This window comes from Phoca vitulina, unplaced genomic scaffold (assembly GCF_004348235.1).
Source record: "Phoca vitulina isolate PV1807 unplaced genomic scaffold, GSC_HSeal_1.0 scaffold5, whole genome shotgun sequence".
Lineage (NCBI taxonomy): Eukaryota > Metazoa > Chordata > Mammalia > Carnivora > Phocidae > Phoca > Phoca vitulina.
The window spans coordinates 3,800,628-3,818,482 of record NW_022589708.1 but is presented as its reverse complement, the minus strand read 5'-3'; the positions used below and the strand labels follow the sequence as shown (position 1 = coordinate 3,818,482).

The window sequence follows — 17,855 nt, the reverse complement described above, 5'->3', positions numbered from 1 at the left end:
AGCCAACACTTATGATCAAGAATCTTCACTCTTTAAAAATATAACTTTATATAGTTGATAGCAGTGTTATCAAAATTTCTACAAAATTGGACTCCCTAATTTCCCGTGTTTTTGTCCTTTGTTAATGAAACCTAAGAACATTTAGTCAATACTGACTTTCTTAGAGGAAGAACAGCAAGCTCTTCACTGGGTCTTCAGAAAAAAGTGGGGACTTAGATCTGTTCTTTAGTAGAATATTTCTACTGTTTCCAGAAATCAGGATGGACATAACTTTCCCACCATAGAACTTCATTTTCTACTTTTTGATAGAATTGACCTCCTAAATCAACTTGTCCTTATCTGTTTCACAGACAATGGAGTTATATAATAAATAATCCATGATAAAAATAAGGGTATACTCATCTTCCTCACTGAATATCTCATTTCACGTTTTTCCTCCACCATCGAACAGAGGAACCATCATGCAATTATACTCAGTCAAGATTTGTATTGAAATAAATCTCTGACTTTGCATCATTTAATTTACTTCAGTGCAAATTATTTGCTTCTTGATAGGACTGTAAATAGAATTATCCATAGTCCTATTGAGAGCTAAATATGTTGTCATGACTACAGAGTTTTAATATGTACTAATGACATTTCATAAATTCAAGTTAAATATTGCTTAGGCACATGCACGTGTGCGTCAGATGCACGTGTGCGTCAAGTGCATGTGCCCGTCTGCGCATCATGCCTGGAGTGTAAGCATAAAGAGTTGAATTGTACACTTTGAGATTTCTTGGTGTGAAGTAACACAATGTTTACTACAGTGGTGTAGTGTAGAGCATGAATATCACCATCCAGCAGCAGTACGGGTCATCTAATGCAACCTGATCTCTGATCCTTGAATCTCTTTCGGCAAACCCATTTAAATGGCTGTAGAGCCTCAGCTTACCTGCTAATGACAGGGAGCTTACTACCTTAAAAGCAATGCATGGCTGTCCAGAACGTTTGTTTATTAGAAAATACTTTCTGATGCTGCATTGAAACCTGCTTCCTTGTAGGTTCTTACTGCGTATTTGGATTTATGTAAAAATACTATTATATAGCAAATTCTCAATTAAAAACTAATATTGATGATGATGATGGGATGATGACAATGACAATATCTACAGATTTACCATTAATGTAGCCTAAATTCACATATTGCCTTTGGTCAGATTAGTCTTCGCAACCATTAAATCCTTAGGATTTTACTCACTCATGCTAAGCCTGTCTTAGTAGTGGGAATTTTGGGGTAAGATGTATGTTTGGGTCTCTCTGACCTAGACCATCAAATTCCTTACTTTAACCCACCATCCAATGCAGTGGTTTTCCCTTAATCTTCACCACCACTGAATTCCATTATAACATCAAAGATGCTTCACAGGTGTCTGGGCCTTTCGCTGGAGGCCTCGCCACAGTGCGTAGACCCCTACGCAGAGGCAGCATGCGCTCGGCAGCATTTCCCAGATGCTCCCCTGAGCTGGGAGCTGCTCTGTTTCTGGCCTGCAGTGCAGCCATAATACTGGTCTTCCCTGCCGGAAACCTGTAACTGAGCTCAGGGAGCCCTGGGGGCTCTGGACCCAGTGTGTGTTAGTCACCACTTACAGCTGGGAGGCATTCCAGAAACTTCAGCTCCCTTACACCTTAAGTGGGAGCAATGATAGGTCCTCTCTTCAAGGTCAACGTGAGGATGAACTGAAGCAGTGCTTCTGAAAAATACAGTCGAGAATGATTTGTTCACACTGCCTTTCCCTTTGAGTAGAATTAGTCAAGCAGTGTTAATCCAACTACAGTTTTTAACATGACACAACCCACAAGTTACTCTTCTGCTCCGGGGTAGAAGCTTCGTCTGGAGCGTTCCCTCGATTTGCCAAGCCTGTCAAAACAAAATAGCAAAGATTCTTGGTTCAACAAATGACAATCTCTGATGCTTCTGACACTGGACTCTGAGATTTCTGTATGTTGCCAAACATTACTGTTCCAAGTTACATCTGAGTGAGAAGGAGATGATTTGAAAAAAAGATTATTTGAGTAGTAAGTGTACTCTTTTGAGTCATCAAAGAGATGATAAAAAACACATTAATTCTGAGATTTCAGTACTGGGAATTGTGGGACCACTAATTATTAGGTGACAAGTTGGAAACAGATGAAACACTTACACAGATTCATCTCGGGTGGTTTTCAGCCACTGTGTTGTGATGATGGGAAAACCTCAGGGGAGTATCACTTCCACAGGGGGGTCTGTAACCCATAACCCACCACCATCATGAGCTACTTCCAGGTGTTAGAAACATCTGGAAATACCATGGTAATATTGCACATGCGGTCATTAACATTGCATTCTACTCAATTTATCACGAAAAAATCAAGAAGTGAGAACCATGATCTCTATTCCTTTCATCTATTTTATCTGTGGAAGAACAGAAAAACATATTTTATAGTTTAAAATATTCTGTGTTGTCAATAACATTTGTTATAATTTCTCAAAATGTTCCTTGATTTGAATTGGTTATTTATATGATTAAAAGCTTCATTAATGACAGAGCACGCTGACTAAAAGCTGCCCATACGTGTAAGATACACTATTTCCAGGAAACATACTCTACATGTGCATTGCAGTCTGAGTGTAGAAACCATACCACACACAATATCTTATTTGATTCTCATGAAATCATCATGAACTACAAGTGGAGAATTTTTTAGTCAATTTTTAATCTACTTACACTCCATTTTACAGATAAGAAAATAAAGGTTTAAAATGTTGTCCAAAAGGGTCAAATCGGACTTGACTCTAAGTCTCCAGATTCTTGGTTGTAATATTTTCTGGGCATATTTTTCAAGTATTTCCCTGTCCTTGTGTGTGGTTTCATTAATAAATAATGTCAAAGGGAAAGTGAGTACTTTTAATCTCCAAAAAATAAACTTTAAATTTTTTTTTCTGATACTAACCTTTCCATCTTAAGATATAGTTTTATGGATAGCGAAGAACTCTACTTCTAGTGATCATTCTAGATGCTATTGAATAGTGGGAGAAAATTTAAATTTATATAGAAGACACTGAGTTCTGTTTTTTGGGGGGAGGTCATTTTCATGCCAACAAGTTTTCTGGCCACAAAGAAAAATACAACCCATCTTCAAGCATCGTTCCTCCATCAGGCAAACTGTCCTCTGAAAGCCTCGATTGTGATGGGGTTTCTCCCGGACCATTTCATACTTAACAACCAGGGTTAATTTCACATGGCTTCCTCCATCCAGAATGTAATGGAAGCGAAAATGCCTGTTCTCACGGCTCCACGCAGCAGGTCATAGCTGCTGGAAATTCTCTACTGTAAGGACACAAGACATGGGGGGTGGGGACGCTGAAATATTTAAAATGGCCCATCAATTAAGGGCATCATAATTGATTACTTTTTATTATTTTAAAAGAAACTGTGGTATTTTGCCCGTTTGACTCTGTAATATTCACGGGAGCCCCTTGTTCTTTGCAAGAGATTCTTGGTGACGTCTTTTGATGGGATACGGACCTAGGCAATGGGCAACTAGTAAGTGGGAAAGAAAAGATGGCATCAGGGAGTTGGGAAAGCTGCTGTGGGAACCAGGGGACTTGAGAGAGGTTGCAATTTCCTATCTTTAAGACTTTTGAGTCGCTAAAATTTTGTAAATTTTAGGCAAAATGACTGACCACCATAACCCAGGTTCTCACTGATATTGCTGCCCTTGACCTTTTCCTTTGGTTCCATTGCCCATCCCAACTCATAATCCAACTTCTAACTCCTAGAAGCACTGAAGCCTCAGAGGGGCTGCTCTGAGATGCTAGCCGCCTCCGGACCGTATCTATCACCTTACCCGGCAGGTCGGAGAAGCCCCTCCGCAGGGCGAGGTACACCCTCCACGGTAACCCGTCCCAAACCCTCTTCCCTCCTCAAAACCCCCACAGCTCCCTTTCTGTCAGCCTTTTATCCGGGCTCTGTGTGCTTCCAACTTAGCACATAGCCATTCCGAAGGCCCTCCCGGCCCCCACCCCAGAGGCTAGACTGTGTCACTTGTATGCTTCGGAGCTGGGACCGAGGGAGGAGATGGGCTCCCAGCCCCACCTGCACAGCGCCGACTGTGGTCTGTGTCCTCCCCACAACACCACGCATTTCCTTGTTTCTCTCGTTTCTTTTCTGTCCCCATCCATCAGTCTTAAAAAATGTTAGCCTTTTGTTTTGATGACTGGCTTATTACGATTTTCCTCCTCCCTTCCCGAACATTCAGTTCTTTCTTCATCCCTAAAACGTTAGCGTCTTCTTTGGGGTGAGCTCACCCAGTCACATGGTTTTCGTCATCTGCACGTTGATGACTTCCAGATCTTGTTTTCTAGGCTTTTCTGAATTTCAGGTCCTTCCAGCCAATTATTTTTTGGAATTCTCCTCGAACTTCAATGAGTAGGTCAAAGTCAACATGACTAATACAAAAGAGAAGACTTTCTCTCTCAACAACATACCCCCTCGTTTTGAGAACGCTCTGGTTGAATGAGCCCACTCTGCATCCTGTTTCCCAAGATGTCATCTTGGAAAGCATCATTAATGCCTCGCCCTTCTCCTTCCTCTCTATCCAGTCAGTCCCCTCATCCAGCCAGGTCTGCCTCCACGACACCTCTGTCCCTCCTCTTTTCTTCACCACCACTGGTCTCACTGGTCACCAAGTCCTTAGTAGCGCTGCCCGTTCCAGGTTATCTTTCACTGGACTATCAGAATACTCTTTTTCACACACCACTCTGATCCTGCCCTTTCTTTGTTTCAAGACCTTAGGACTGCCTATCATTTCTAAGAGATAATGGAAGCTCTTTAGCAAGAGAGACAAACCTCTGACGACATCTCCAGCCTCATTGAGTTCTGCTTCTCTCACCACAGACTCCAATTTTGCCCACATACCTGCGTCCCTGTATACATCATGCATGGGCAAGGCTGTGTGTCCTTGTACATGTTGCTAAGTCTTCCAGGAGAACCCTGAAGTCCTGGATTTGCTTGGAAAATTCTTATTCAAGTGTCCGCTTTGGATGGGAAGCCTCTTCCTCTCCCACAGGCTTTTTTGCATCATCCATTCTGGGTTTGGTCCCCTCCCTGAATACTTACAAACACCTCTTGTCCATCTCTGCTATTTTGCTTCCATACTCTACCGTATATTGTATATGATACTCTCTCCTTCCTGAGTACAGCAATATACCGCTTTTGTTGGTGCTGAGCTTCCTGGGATGAGCCTTTTATCTTTATATCCTCAGCTGCTAGTACTCTATGTCTGGGAAGTGATTCCTATGTGATTGTTGCATGACAGGAATAAATCAACAGATTAATCAACTACCACATAATTAAAGGATATTGACAAGAAGAAATAATAAATTACTCTAAATTAAAATTCTTTAATAGAAGTATTAATTACAAAGCATAGGCTAGGACCCAGCAGATTTCTATATGAAATACATAGAACATCTGTGACCTTCTCCTTTAGGTAGGAAGGGTACAGTTCAGGTGAGAACCAAGTAAAACAGGGTAAATAGGTTCTGGTACAACAAGAACTTTTTTTTTCCTTCCTGAAACATCATGTGCTATTATGTATCAAAGCCTTGTAAACACAGGGTACACAATGTCCAGGTGACTGCTATTATTCTGGGGACCAAATATGGCGGAAGTGACTTGTAACCACTGGAGTTTGACCACAAGCCAAGCCATAAAGCTGTGTGCTTTCTGTCCTCACAGGTATTTGAACCAGACCCTACCAGAAGATGTATCAACAGCAGAGCATTCTCTGAACAGGGAGAAATTCGCTATTTTGAAACAAGCCCTGAATGTAATTGGCTTCAGTCACTTGGTGAGTCATACCATAAATATTTCACTGAGAAAACCAACCTTCTACTAATGTACAAAAGTTATTCATTCAAAAACATTTACCGAGGCCCTATCGTATTCCGGATATTGGTGGGAATACTCATGATTTAGCAGAGAATAAGCCTCAATCTCTGCCTCCTAGAGTTTATGTTCCCATGGGGGAGTTAGACAACAGTGTGCCCGGGGTCACAGGTCCTATGAAGACAAACAGTGACCAGAGGAGGGGCATCTCTTTTCAAGAGGGTGGTCAAGGAGACCTGTTCCCAAATGAACCATGTGAGCAAACAGATTAAAGAACTGTGCATTGACCAATTCCAAAGAAAACTGGCAAATCTGAAGGAACTGTTTGCTGCCAAGAATCGCTTTGAAAAGTAACCTAATGACTTATTACGGTATCTTTCTTTGCAACATAAAGCTTTTTTTTATTCTTAAAGAATTACCAAATACCCACAGGCATCATGAAGCGGAAAAATACAATTTAAAATGTTTAAACCACTGCTCTACAATAGAAATTTTTGTACTCATGGGAATGTTCTGGATCTGTGCTTCACAATATGGTAGGTCCATGTGTGGCTAGCAGGCACTTGAAATGTGGCTCGTGTGAATAAGGAAATGAATTTTTAATTTCTTACTTCTAATTAATTTAAATTTAAGTAGCCTTGTGTGGTCAGTGGTTAATGAAACAGACAGCACAGGTCTAGTGGGCAAGAGATCTGAAATGAGATAAGCCTGGAGACCCCCCACCATCCCCTCAAATTCCTCTTCCCCTTACACATTGGCTGTGCCCTCCTCATTTGGTTTGGTGTCATTTTGAATTAATGGCCAATTCCTCATTGGCAGTTAATAGGAGATTGCAGGGGTAACTTTGGTATGCCCGTAGTTTAGCCACCCAGATTTAGCCATAGATTTATATACCTTCTTTTTCTTGTAGTAAGTTGATGGATTTGGGTCTTTGTTTTTATTTTTATTTTTTCCCCTAGCCCACATAGATACAGCTCACGGGACAGCAAGATGTGGGAATATAAATGAAATAGCTCTGGGCACTTCACCTTCACCCCATTCGGAGACGGGAATTCTAGGGACCTACAATCATATGGTCTTTTGTTTTTTTCTTTCTCTCTCTCTTTCTCTAATGATCCAATCTCTATATTTTTGTCTTTTAGTGACTCCCACCCATTTGCACTTTTCTGTCCTTGCATTTGCTACTGTTGTACTTTTCTTGTTATTTTTTTCCCCTTCTTCTGTGCCTAAAATTTCTGCTTCCTTCTAGGAAACTGGGATAGAGAGATGGGTAAGGAATCATTCTACCAAAGTACCCGTTGCTTGGAAACAGGGCTTTAAAAATCCATGATTGATTCTCAAAGGCAGGGTAACCAAAATATGCTTTCCTCCTAAGGTAGCTAATAAGAGAATCTACAGCCTTTTTGGTAAAAGAAATATGTGCATTTTAACAAAAGGCATGAAGGTAATTGTGTCACTGAGATGCTTTAGGGCGATGAGTATGGGGACATTTTAGTGCACTTAGGAGGGATGGATCATGCCCAGGTATGTCTGGGCTGGCGAGGCCCCCAAAGAAGACTTGCTCATCAAGGCGCCTGTGCCCAGAGGGATGGTGGGGGGTGGGGTGGGGGGACAATTGCTCACTCTCCGCACACGCGGGACAGCAACTCTCTGCTCACAGGGCATAGTGTTCAGCACACGTAATTCGTAGTATGGCTAGTGGTCATACTCTGTCTCCACCGCTAAACTCTGAGATCCTTGAGGTCAGAACAGTCTTTGTGACCATGTCTCCGAAGTCCCTACCTCACAGAGCACCACTGGGAAACCTCCTGAGGCGGGACGGGATTTATTACAAAGGGGGGAAGGCAGTTATCAGGGAGCGTGAGGAGTAAACTGTTACTCAAACCAGCATAATTCGATAACATTTGAAACCATAACCTGTGATTGGTGGGTCACCAAAACCATTTGTAAGTAATGCCACAATCCTAGATATTATACCTAAAAATTACTTGGAGACTGTCCTTGTCCGTGTCCTCATTTTAAAGATGATAGAGTTATACTTTGTGGTGAAAACTAGCAGTTCTAGAGGAGATTCATGGAGGTCCTAAGGGCTACATTACTCCACCTATGTATTTATAAAGCAAATACGAATTGTTCTTAGTAAATTGTCACAGGCAGCAGCTTTTTATTTCAAAATTACCGATTAGGAAAATGAGAATTTAAAAGATTATGTCACTTGCCCAGTGTGGACCTCAACCAGTGTTACTATCAATATCACGATACTAAATATTTGTTCTAGAGAAGTGTGTTTCTCAGCTTACAGATTTTCTTGATTTTTCATTGTCGCCACAAAATGACTGTCCATAAACCAAATTTAAGGCCTAATTTCTTTCTTTATGCAGAGTTCCAGATTCTCAGATCTCTTCTTTCAGCAGACACTCTCTTATTTCCTTCTCCCTTCTGCTCAAAGATAGCTCTTGCCAACATCCATTTCTTTCTCTTTTCCTTAAGATACCTTAAAAAACAATTAGCATTTTTTAATCTAGGCATAGATGCTTTTATCGTGCCTTCCTGAATCTCCCAGCAGAAGTGAGAAGTCCGATAATCATACCATCAGTTTATCTCAGAAGGGACATAACGGGAAGATGGACATCAGAGCCCGTGGCCTCTCGGGAAGCAGCCTCGGTGGGTGGCCCCGCGTCAGTCCGGGGAGCACGCGTGCGATCTGACCGCGCCGGCGATGGCCCGCCAGTCCGACCCATCAGGACACAGTGATTCCTGTTTCAGTATGAGATTTATCTAGAAGCTGTCCATTTATATCAGAGCATCACTTCCTTACCCTCTTTTAAGGAGCAGAGACATTGATTTAGAGGAAACGTGCACTAACGCGATTTTGGTTTCGAGCTGGAGACGGGTAGTTCTCTTACTAGACACGCAGGATCTGAGAAGTCACAGCCCCACCAACAGGGTCCATGTCAGTTTTTTTAAGCTATTAGGTTTTTAAAGGATTTGTCTTTTCATCTTTCTTCTAAGCAACTCTATTCATTTTCTGTCTTTGTAAAACGGATAGGAAGTAGAGAATCTGTTTGTGATCCTGGCAGCAATATTACACATTGGAGACATTCGATTCACTGCTCTGACCGAGGCCAACTCTGCGTTTGTCTCTGACCTCCAGTTGCTGGAACAAGGTCAGTGGAACAGATCTCTCATTAACCTCGTGAGTGTGCAGTTTTGCAGACCTGCCAGTAGATGGAGACACAGTACAGAAAAGCCAGGGGAAGAAGCCCTTTCTTCCAGAGTAGAATTCAGAGTGGTAAAATAATATTAATAATGATAAACATAATAATAAAAGACCCGTATCCACTTTGTTCTTCTTTCTTACAAATGGTTTGGGGAATGAATAACGGTATGTACGTGATGTGCTCATGCTTCCCACATTTACGGGGTCGATTCTTAGGCACATTCTTGGGCTTATTTATGTTGTTCTAAATATTATTCCACCCCCACCCACCCCTGCCGCCCAGTGTATTTTGGGGGCATGTTATTAGCCAAACATTTTAAACAATATAATTACTTTCCTTCAAAGGTCTTGCCAAAAACCTCTCTCTCCCCTTTGAAGTTGCCTTGTTAGTCACTCCCCAGTTTTTTCAAAATACCTTCAAGCCACAGATTGTCAGTGAAAGTCATATCTTCACCTTATATCAAAGTAATTTAACCAGGGGCTGGGAAAAACATCCAGGGCCGTCTCTGAGGGTAAGGAGGGAAACGACTGGTAGTGATTTCAGGCAGAGGCCCCACCAGGCATTAGCGTTGTGATTACTAGAAGCGGTTTCTCTAGTTTGTTTTGATAATTAAAGCGGTAGTCAGTGTTCTGTTATACACCCAGTTCCTCATGGATCTATATCATAAACTTGTAAATAATAACCATAAAGTATAATGTTCTCACCATCCAAAAATATATACTAACCTTATGTTTTCAATGCTGCTTTAATTTTAGTGGCCGGATTGTTACAAGTATCAACTGATGAGTTGGTGTCTGCTCTAACAACTGATATCCAGTATTTTAAAGGTAAGTTTACTATACTCTGATGTTTACCTCTGTGCAGTTTGTGGTCTTCTCTGAGATATGGAGAGCAAATGCAACCTTCCTTTCCCCACCCCGTGTAACTGTTTCTATGAACTGAATGCCAAATGAGAAAAGCATTATGAGCCCATCTGGTCACTTGATATGACTCTGTGTTGGAAACCCTTGAAGCTCTTGAGAGACCGTTTTGATGAACTAGTCACCTTCTCTCGCTAATCAGTCATTTTAGACAAATCAAGTCATCAATCCAAGAGGACATATTCATCTAAATAATTGGAACCATTTGTGTATGCCTAGGCCACCCTCGTCAATGAGGAGCATCCCCTTCCCTCTACAGCATAAGTCAGAAGAAGAGCTGCCATTTACTGGGCACTTAGGAGCTGACGGGCACTGTGCCAAGTGCTATGAATGCTGGAATTTTAACATTCTCACCAATCGCTATGAAGTGGGCATCACTTTTTCTTTTTAACAGATGAGAAAACTTAGATTCAAGGAGACTAAGTAACTTTGCACATCAAACCACTAGCAAAGGCGTGTTTGGAACTAGAATCGAATGCTGTCTGACTCCCGCCATGACTCTCCACATGCCATGCGCGTTTCTCTCTGTGCAGTGGGCGAGGAGAGTGGTTTTCCCACATGCACCTCGGTTGCTCCCTGGAAATCGGTGCCCTACCAACCTTCCTCTTAGTGAAAGTTTGAGGACTCACCATCCCTCTGATCTTTTTTCTCGAAATCACCACTGTCCTTACCTGTTGCTCCTCTTGAACCTACTTGCGGATGTTTAGGTACGTGGCTTATCCTTTCTGCCTCCTAGCTCTAGAGGGTTCCCTTCCATATTCCGGAACTTTATGAATCTCGCCATCATCCAGTCAGCTGTGCAAAAGTCATTTTGATGCCTTTTCCTCCTCTTTCTCCACTGAGTAGACCAGACGCAAGTCAGCTCTACTCCACAAATCGCTCTCATTCTCACTACCTTCTCTTCATTTCCGCCCACTGCCTTAAGATGTCATTCCTTCCCTAGAGCAGGGAACAACATCCTCTTTAATCTTTTATCTCCTATCGTCTCCCTTCCCCACTGCCTCAAGAATAGTCTTGCTGAATCATATTCTGTAAATGTGATTTTCATCCGTGGACTACAGCCTTTCAAAGATGCTCCCAGTTCTTTCCGAGTAAACCTCATCCCTTTAGGATAGCCCAGCACGCACGCCCTTTCTTATTCGGGCCCACCTCACTTTTATACTTTTTTCTGAGCCATTTTCCCACCAGCCCTTGCATCTAATTATATTGTTTCTTGAACTTCTCCAAAATCATCGTATCTCATGACTTCTTAAAGAAAACTTGAACTCACCATTAATATCTAGAATTTACTATACACACATTTTTCTGCTTACACCGTCCTTGTGTCCTTACTCGCCCACTATGTTGGTGACCCATCAACACCCTCAATCATGTTGACTCTGGAGACCTTAATTCTATAATGTCATAAATGGCACCTGCTTTCACGGCCACCTTGTTTGTTGATCTCGATGGCCTTGAACTTGTAGGTCTCTGAGTCTTCCTTACCTGCTGTTTTTTTTTTTTTCTTTTATCTCTGCCTATCTCAGAAGAAGTTCTCCTCCACTGACCAACAGCTCACTCAGCTGTTATTTCACACGGTCATCATCCTATTACTTAACCCCCTGCTCGGCCGCGTGTCCCAGGTTGGCCCACTGGCCATGGCCACACGGTATGAGTGTTAGACTCCCTCCTCCTCTCTGTCTCTAGCGTCAAAGCTATCACAGGCTCAGCTCCAAATCATCCTCACCTGTTTTGTTTTTTTGGTTTTTTTTTTTTTTTTTTTGTTTTTTTTCTCGAGTCTTTTTTAAAAACCCTATCACTCAAGATTTCAATCACCGTCTCTTAGAGAATGAAATAAACATTTCTACCCGAAGGCCCCAACCCGTTCCCAAACTCCACACTCACATTTTGGTTAGCTGGACCATGTCTTTGAAAATATTTGAAATATGACTGATTTTCCAGATGGCCAGGTTTCCAAAGGCCCTGGGGACAATTCATATTCAAGCCAGTGAGCGGTTATCGGAAAGCTTGTTAAGAAGGCCCCGCCCACAGTTGGTTCCCTAACGGAAAGGAAATCATACAGCCTGCCTCGAGATCCAAAGCTGTGCTGTGTTGGTAACAAATAAGACTGCAGGGTACATGGCCCTCACTTTGGGAAACATTTTAAGTAATAACTGGCAGAGACCTCATTTGTCAGCCTTGTTGCATAGTTTTAACATCTTTTGGTGTAGGGGAATGTGTGAGGGATGAAATGGATGTGCGCGGTGTTGTTCTCTGTGAGGGAAACCTTGTTCTACCTCCTCTCCTTTCTGCTGTTCCAGGGGACACCATCATACGGCGACATACTGTGGAGATGGCTGAATTTTACCGGGATCTCTTGGCCAAGTCCCTGTTTGGGCGTTTGTTTAGCTTCTTGGTGAATACCATGAACTGCTGCCTCCACAGTCAAGATGAGCACAGCAGGTAGGACTTGTGGACACTGGTCTGCAGAGTTATTCCTGCAGTAGCCAACTTAAAGGGCTCCCCTCCTGCAGGTGCTTTGTAATCCAATGCGACATGTAAGTTACACTATCGTGTAAACATCTCATTTTAACAAGTGATTTTACCTAAAGGGTTTTATTGACTCTTTCTTAGAGATTTAACACCCCCTCCAACTCCCCACCCCCACACATTGATGAATTAATTAAATCGTATCTCATGCATGGAGATGCACGTACATTATCTGGGCTGAAGGTATATCTGGCCTTCTGAGCACCAAGAAATGTAAATAAAAATTATAAATCTGGGAAGAAGACTGTTTAAGAATATCTAAAGCACTTAACGTTTGTTGAGGAGTCCATGTCTCTCTTAGGACCAGCTCTTCACGTATTTGTAGATTATTTAACGAAATGTCTCTATGGTAATCATTTTGACTCATAGCCTTAATCACCTTTAAAGCAGTAGCTTTACAGGATTATTTGACAATCTAAAAATTACAGACCTCCATGGCATCTTGTCAATGGAAAACTTTGTTAATATTCTTGTCACTAATAATGACCTTGGGCAGGCCATTGAAAGCAGAAATGCATCCAGAGGTCTTCACACGTATGCTTGTCTTTGAATGAAATCTTTTGAGGATTTCTTTGTTGTCCATATAGAGTTCTTCACTAAATTCCTAAAAATTGCTACATTTGGAGGTTTCTTGGAAAACACTGGAAGTAACATGTATTGACGGGACAGTTCTTAAAGAAATGTAGACATCCCAGAAGACTTCAAGGACAAAGGGATACTGAAGACCTCATTAAAATGTGCACATATAAATCTCACAGCACGTCCATCAGCACACAGTACAGTCTGGGATTTGGGATCTAGGTGTAATATTATCGATATTTTAGCAGCTGTACCTTAGAGTTTGGTATGGTGAGGATTCTTGGGTTTATAGTTGTTTATTGTCAATTTTTAGTTTTCCTTAAAATATGAAGATAATTCACAGAATGATACTAATATGCTAAGTTTTGCAAATTAATCTTGTGTGAAATTATTGGCTGTGCAACTGAAATTGACGTTGAAAAAAATTAATGTTATAAATCCAGCTGTACATAGAAACTTTTAGAACATTTCCATTTGACATTTATTTTTTTAAAAAGATTTATTTATTTATTTTAGAGACACAGAGAGAGAGAGCGCACGCTCACATGAGCAGGGGTGGGGGGAGGGGGCAGGGGGGAGAGAGACTCTTAAGCAGACTCCACACTTAGCACAGAGCCCAAAGCAGGGCTTGATCTCAGGACCCTGAGGTCACGACCTGAGCTGAAATCAAGAGTTGGATGTTCAACTGACTGAGCCACCCAGGCACCCCTCCATTTGGCATTTAAATCTTACAGAGCCTTAAATTTATATAATTGGAAAAACTTATACATAGCCTTGATATTTGACTACACACACACACAACACACACACACACACACAGAAAAATATACAAATATAAACCTTGGAAAGCATATTGTTTCCCTTTCAGTGGTAACATTGCCACTGGGTCAGTATGTAAATTTATGGTGTTAGTGCTGTTTATTAAAATTCTTTACCAAGCAAATGAATGAGGACAGGGATTAGCAGGAAATTAGTAATGATTTAATGTATTAGAAGTTTAACTTAGAAGACATAGTATCCTCAGATGAGTCGTAATTCCCATGTTTTTCTCCCATTTCTCCCCGGGGTCACCCAAACCTAAATTTAAATCTCAAAATACTGCAAAAAAAGGTTATATTTGCAGTATTTCTAACTCATTGAAATTCATGAAAAGCTGAAGGATTTGTAGATTTACAGACCCATTTCCTAAGTCTCAGAGAGGTCTCAAAATTTGGATAAACTTAGGCTTTGATTGTTTATGAATCCTCCATTTTTTTGAAATATGTAATCATGTCAAAACCATTATGTAAGAAATGTGTATCCCCATGGTTCAAGTTGGCGAGCACTCTTGATGTTGATGGGGAGTATTTTTCACACTACATTTGTTTTTTGTGGGTTTTTTTTTTTTTTTTTTTTTTTGGTAAATTTTGCAAGAGAGAACAACTATAAATAAGATGTACTCTAACAAGTTATTAAAAGAAAACAAGTGAAATTGAATCAGATGAAATGTTTGTTCTTGGAATGGTGAACTCATTTCCTGGATTACAGCAAAATAGGTACAATATTAATAATATTATACACTTTAAAAGATGTTACTTTCTCTACCTAGATTCTAAATAGGGTCACTTCTAAGTTAAAAGCCTGAGGTATAATGTGGGAGATGGTGATGATTAGTTAATTATGATGAACCAAAGCATCTGCAGTATTTGCTTGGCCAGAATCAAGCCAGTAAGATTGCAGTGTGGATGTCTCCCAGCCTGTGGCAGGCCGTGGTTTTAATGTCCATACAGGCTGGGGACCGACCAGGCTGGGGAAGCTCTCATTCAGGGGACATGCTTTGTGGTCAGGGCACTCCAGAAATTGAAACACACTAAAACTTTATTTATTAGGCTCAGTTGACAGTAATTTGGTCCAAGTAGGCAAAAAAGGAATAATGATAAAAACAGCAACAAAACCAATATATACAATGTGTTATATCATATACATTATTATATATAATGCATTATATATAATGTGTATTTTATCATATATCAAAATCCTCTATATAATATACAATATATAATAATATATATACACATACATATTATATAATATATAATATTATGATATATAATATATACTATACATGATATATAATTTATAATAATTTATACATATTATATACATAAATTATATCATACATATGTAATCATATATAAATTATATCATATAATCATCTTATTGTTGTAATAGTTTATTTAATATATAACTATTATAAATGATTATATGATATGATAATTTGTATTATATGTACATAATATGTATATGTATACATTATATATTATATATAAGAATGTATATATGATATAATAATATAATACATTCATTTGTTTAAAACTTTAGTGTTCACAAAGTGCATACATATAAACTACCTTCAGAAGAAATCCTGTTAAACAGCCAAGAACAACACACGTTATCGCAGGAGCAATGGCAGCTCTAGGAAGTTGTGAGGCGTGGATGTCCTGCTCCTTTTTTCCCCCTCCCAATGCACCTCCCTCTGAGAATTCCTACACAAATCAGAGTTGTGGTGTGTTAACTGCTTTCTGGGGCATTTCTTTCTCTGAACTATCACTTTGGCCTCTGAAGCGAGGGGTACACAAGGTTAATACGGTGTTCCATGATGCTGGCATACCCCTCTCCCTGCCCGGTCGTGACAGCCTCGGTGGCTGTCCCGGCGCGTCTGCCCAGCATCGGCTCACGGGCTTGCTGCCGCCTCCCGTCCTCACACATCCAAGTGCTTTCATGGTCTTTGGGGGACATTATCTGTCGGTGCTCATCTTCACGTTTGATTCATAATCGGTTGAGAAATAAGACAGTGGAGTAAGGCGTTAGGGGCCAAGACACCGGTTCTGTGGATTGGGGGAGACAGCAGACCCGGGACGTGCCCCCGAGTGCGGGCAAGCTGCTTCCGACCTCCACTGTCACGCAGGCTGGCTTTCGTGTGGCCCCGTCAACACTGGGGGGGTAGCCGCACCGGGCAGGAGGGCTCCAAGCCTCCCACCAGGGCTGCCTCCTGCTTGCCTGTGGAGGAAGCCCTCCTGCAGAGGCCAGGAGAGTTACAGCCCGTGGAGCTTCTCTCATGGAAGGAAACCCCAGGACCAGGGCAAGTATCTCCACTTAACAAGATGTGAGTGTTTTTAAGAGTTGATTGGCTTGAGGGGCGCCTGGGTGGCTCAGTCATTAAGCGTCTGCCTTCAGCTCAGGTCATGATCCCAGGGTCCTGGGATTGAGCCCCACATCGGGCTCCTGCTCGGGCTCTCCCTCTGCCGCTCCCCTTGCTTGTGCTCTCTCCTCTCCCTCTGTTGAATAAATAAATAAAATCTTAAAAAAAGAAAAAAAAAGAGTTGATTGGCTTGAAAGACCCAAGGCCCATCTGATGCAAGAAAGCACGTAGGCTCAGGGACTCCTGTGCTGAATGGTTTGGGTCCTTTTTCCTGGTATTTTCCAAAGGATACAGCTGAACCCATCTGTCTTACGGTGTGACAGTCCTCCCCTTCTATAGTCCTCAAGATGTGGCCACTAGATACGCAGGAGACCCTTGTAGTCTAATAGTACTTGGCCTCAACTCCCCTGTAGATTGTTAGCTGACACCCCATGACCAGTGTAGGCATAAAGAAATTCCATGTTTGAACCACACAGAGATCCATATGTAGATTCTTATAACCTCATATGTAGAAAATTGGCAACTGCCAAGAGCACGGGAAACACTGGCCTTCGATTCTACCCTTCACTGGCCAATTTTCTTCCCAGTGAATCCAAAGCTGTGTGGTGAGCTCCCTTCCTGGGGATACAGCCCTTCTTCTCCCTAAGGGGAAGTCTTCCCTCGGATGCTTCATTAATTACAGTCAGACCAACATCCTTCTGCTTATTCTTCTCAGGAGGCCTTGAGCTGATTCCCAGGGTCCCCTTTCCCCAGGGAGTTAGCTTCCCTGATCAGGAGACCACAGTCTCCTGCAGCTTCATGGTCCCGCTGCTTCCCGAGTGTGCCCCAGCTCCCGTCTGCCCTGTGGTAGAGTTGTGATGTGCAAACACTTGGGGACTGTCACCTCCTGTGTTTCTGTCTGTGAGTCTTCCTATAGCTCTAAGTAGGCTCCTTTCCAGGGTCCACCCTCTGTGTTCCAAAACATCACCTCAAGCACAAACTGTGGGAAATAGACAGGATTCTGCATAAATTTCCTTAATACCTCCCTCTTCCCATGAATTATTTTGCCTTATCATCGTGGAACTCCTTCTCTGTTTCAAGATATGGGTTGGCTGTTTTTAGTGGAACATTCAAAATGGAAAGGCTTGCTCTTCAGTATCTGCTGTTCCTTTACTTAATAAAATTACAAACCTTGGGGCGCCTGGGTGGCTCAGTCATTAAGCGTCTGCCTTCGGCTCAGGTCATGATCCCAGGGTCCTGGGATCGAGTCCCGCATCGGGCTCCCTGCTCCGCGGGAAGCCTGCTTCTCCCTCTCCCACTCCCCTTGCTTGTGTTCCCTCTCTCGCTGTGTCTCTCTCTGTCAAATAAATAAATAAAATCTTTAAAAAAATAAAATAAAATAAAATTACAAACCTTTTGAAAAAGATAGTAGGGAGACACATTAAATTGATCTTTTACCTGAAAAGGCAACGTTATGGACAGTATTATGTTGGCCCACAAGAAAGTATTTCTTTTATTGTGTCAGCATAAGTAA

General features: G+C 41.7%; 1 protein-coding gene across 2 annotated transcripts in view; it reads left to right on the top strand.

The window, feature by feature from the left end:
- MYO16 (myosin XVI) overlaps positions 1 to 17,855 on the top strand; it is a 574,777-nt gene that overhangs the window by 357,377 nt on the left and 199,545 nt on the right. For both annotated transcript variants that reach the window (XM_032402627.1, XM_032402626.1), the window contains exons 17-20: positions 5,763 to 5,874; positions 8,962 to 9,079; positions 9,889 to 9,960; positions 12,354 to 12,495. In XM_032402627.1, coding sequence (XP_032258518.1) covers positions 5,763 to 5,874; positions 8,962 to 9,079; positions 9,889 to 9,960; positions 12,354 to 12,495 — 444 coding nt within the window. The remainder of the gene's footprint in view (positions 1 to 5,762; positions 5,875 to 8,961; positions 9,080 to 9,888; positions 9,961 to 12,353; positions 12,496 to 17,855) is intronic.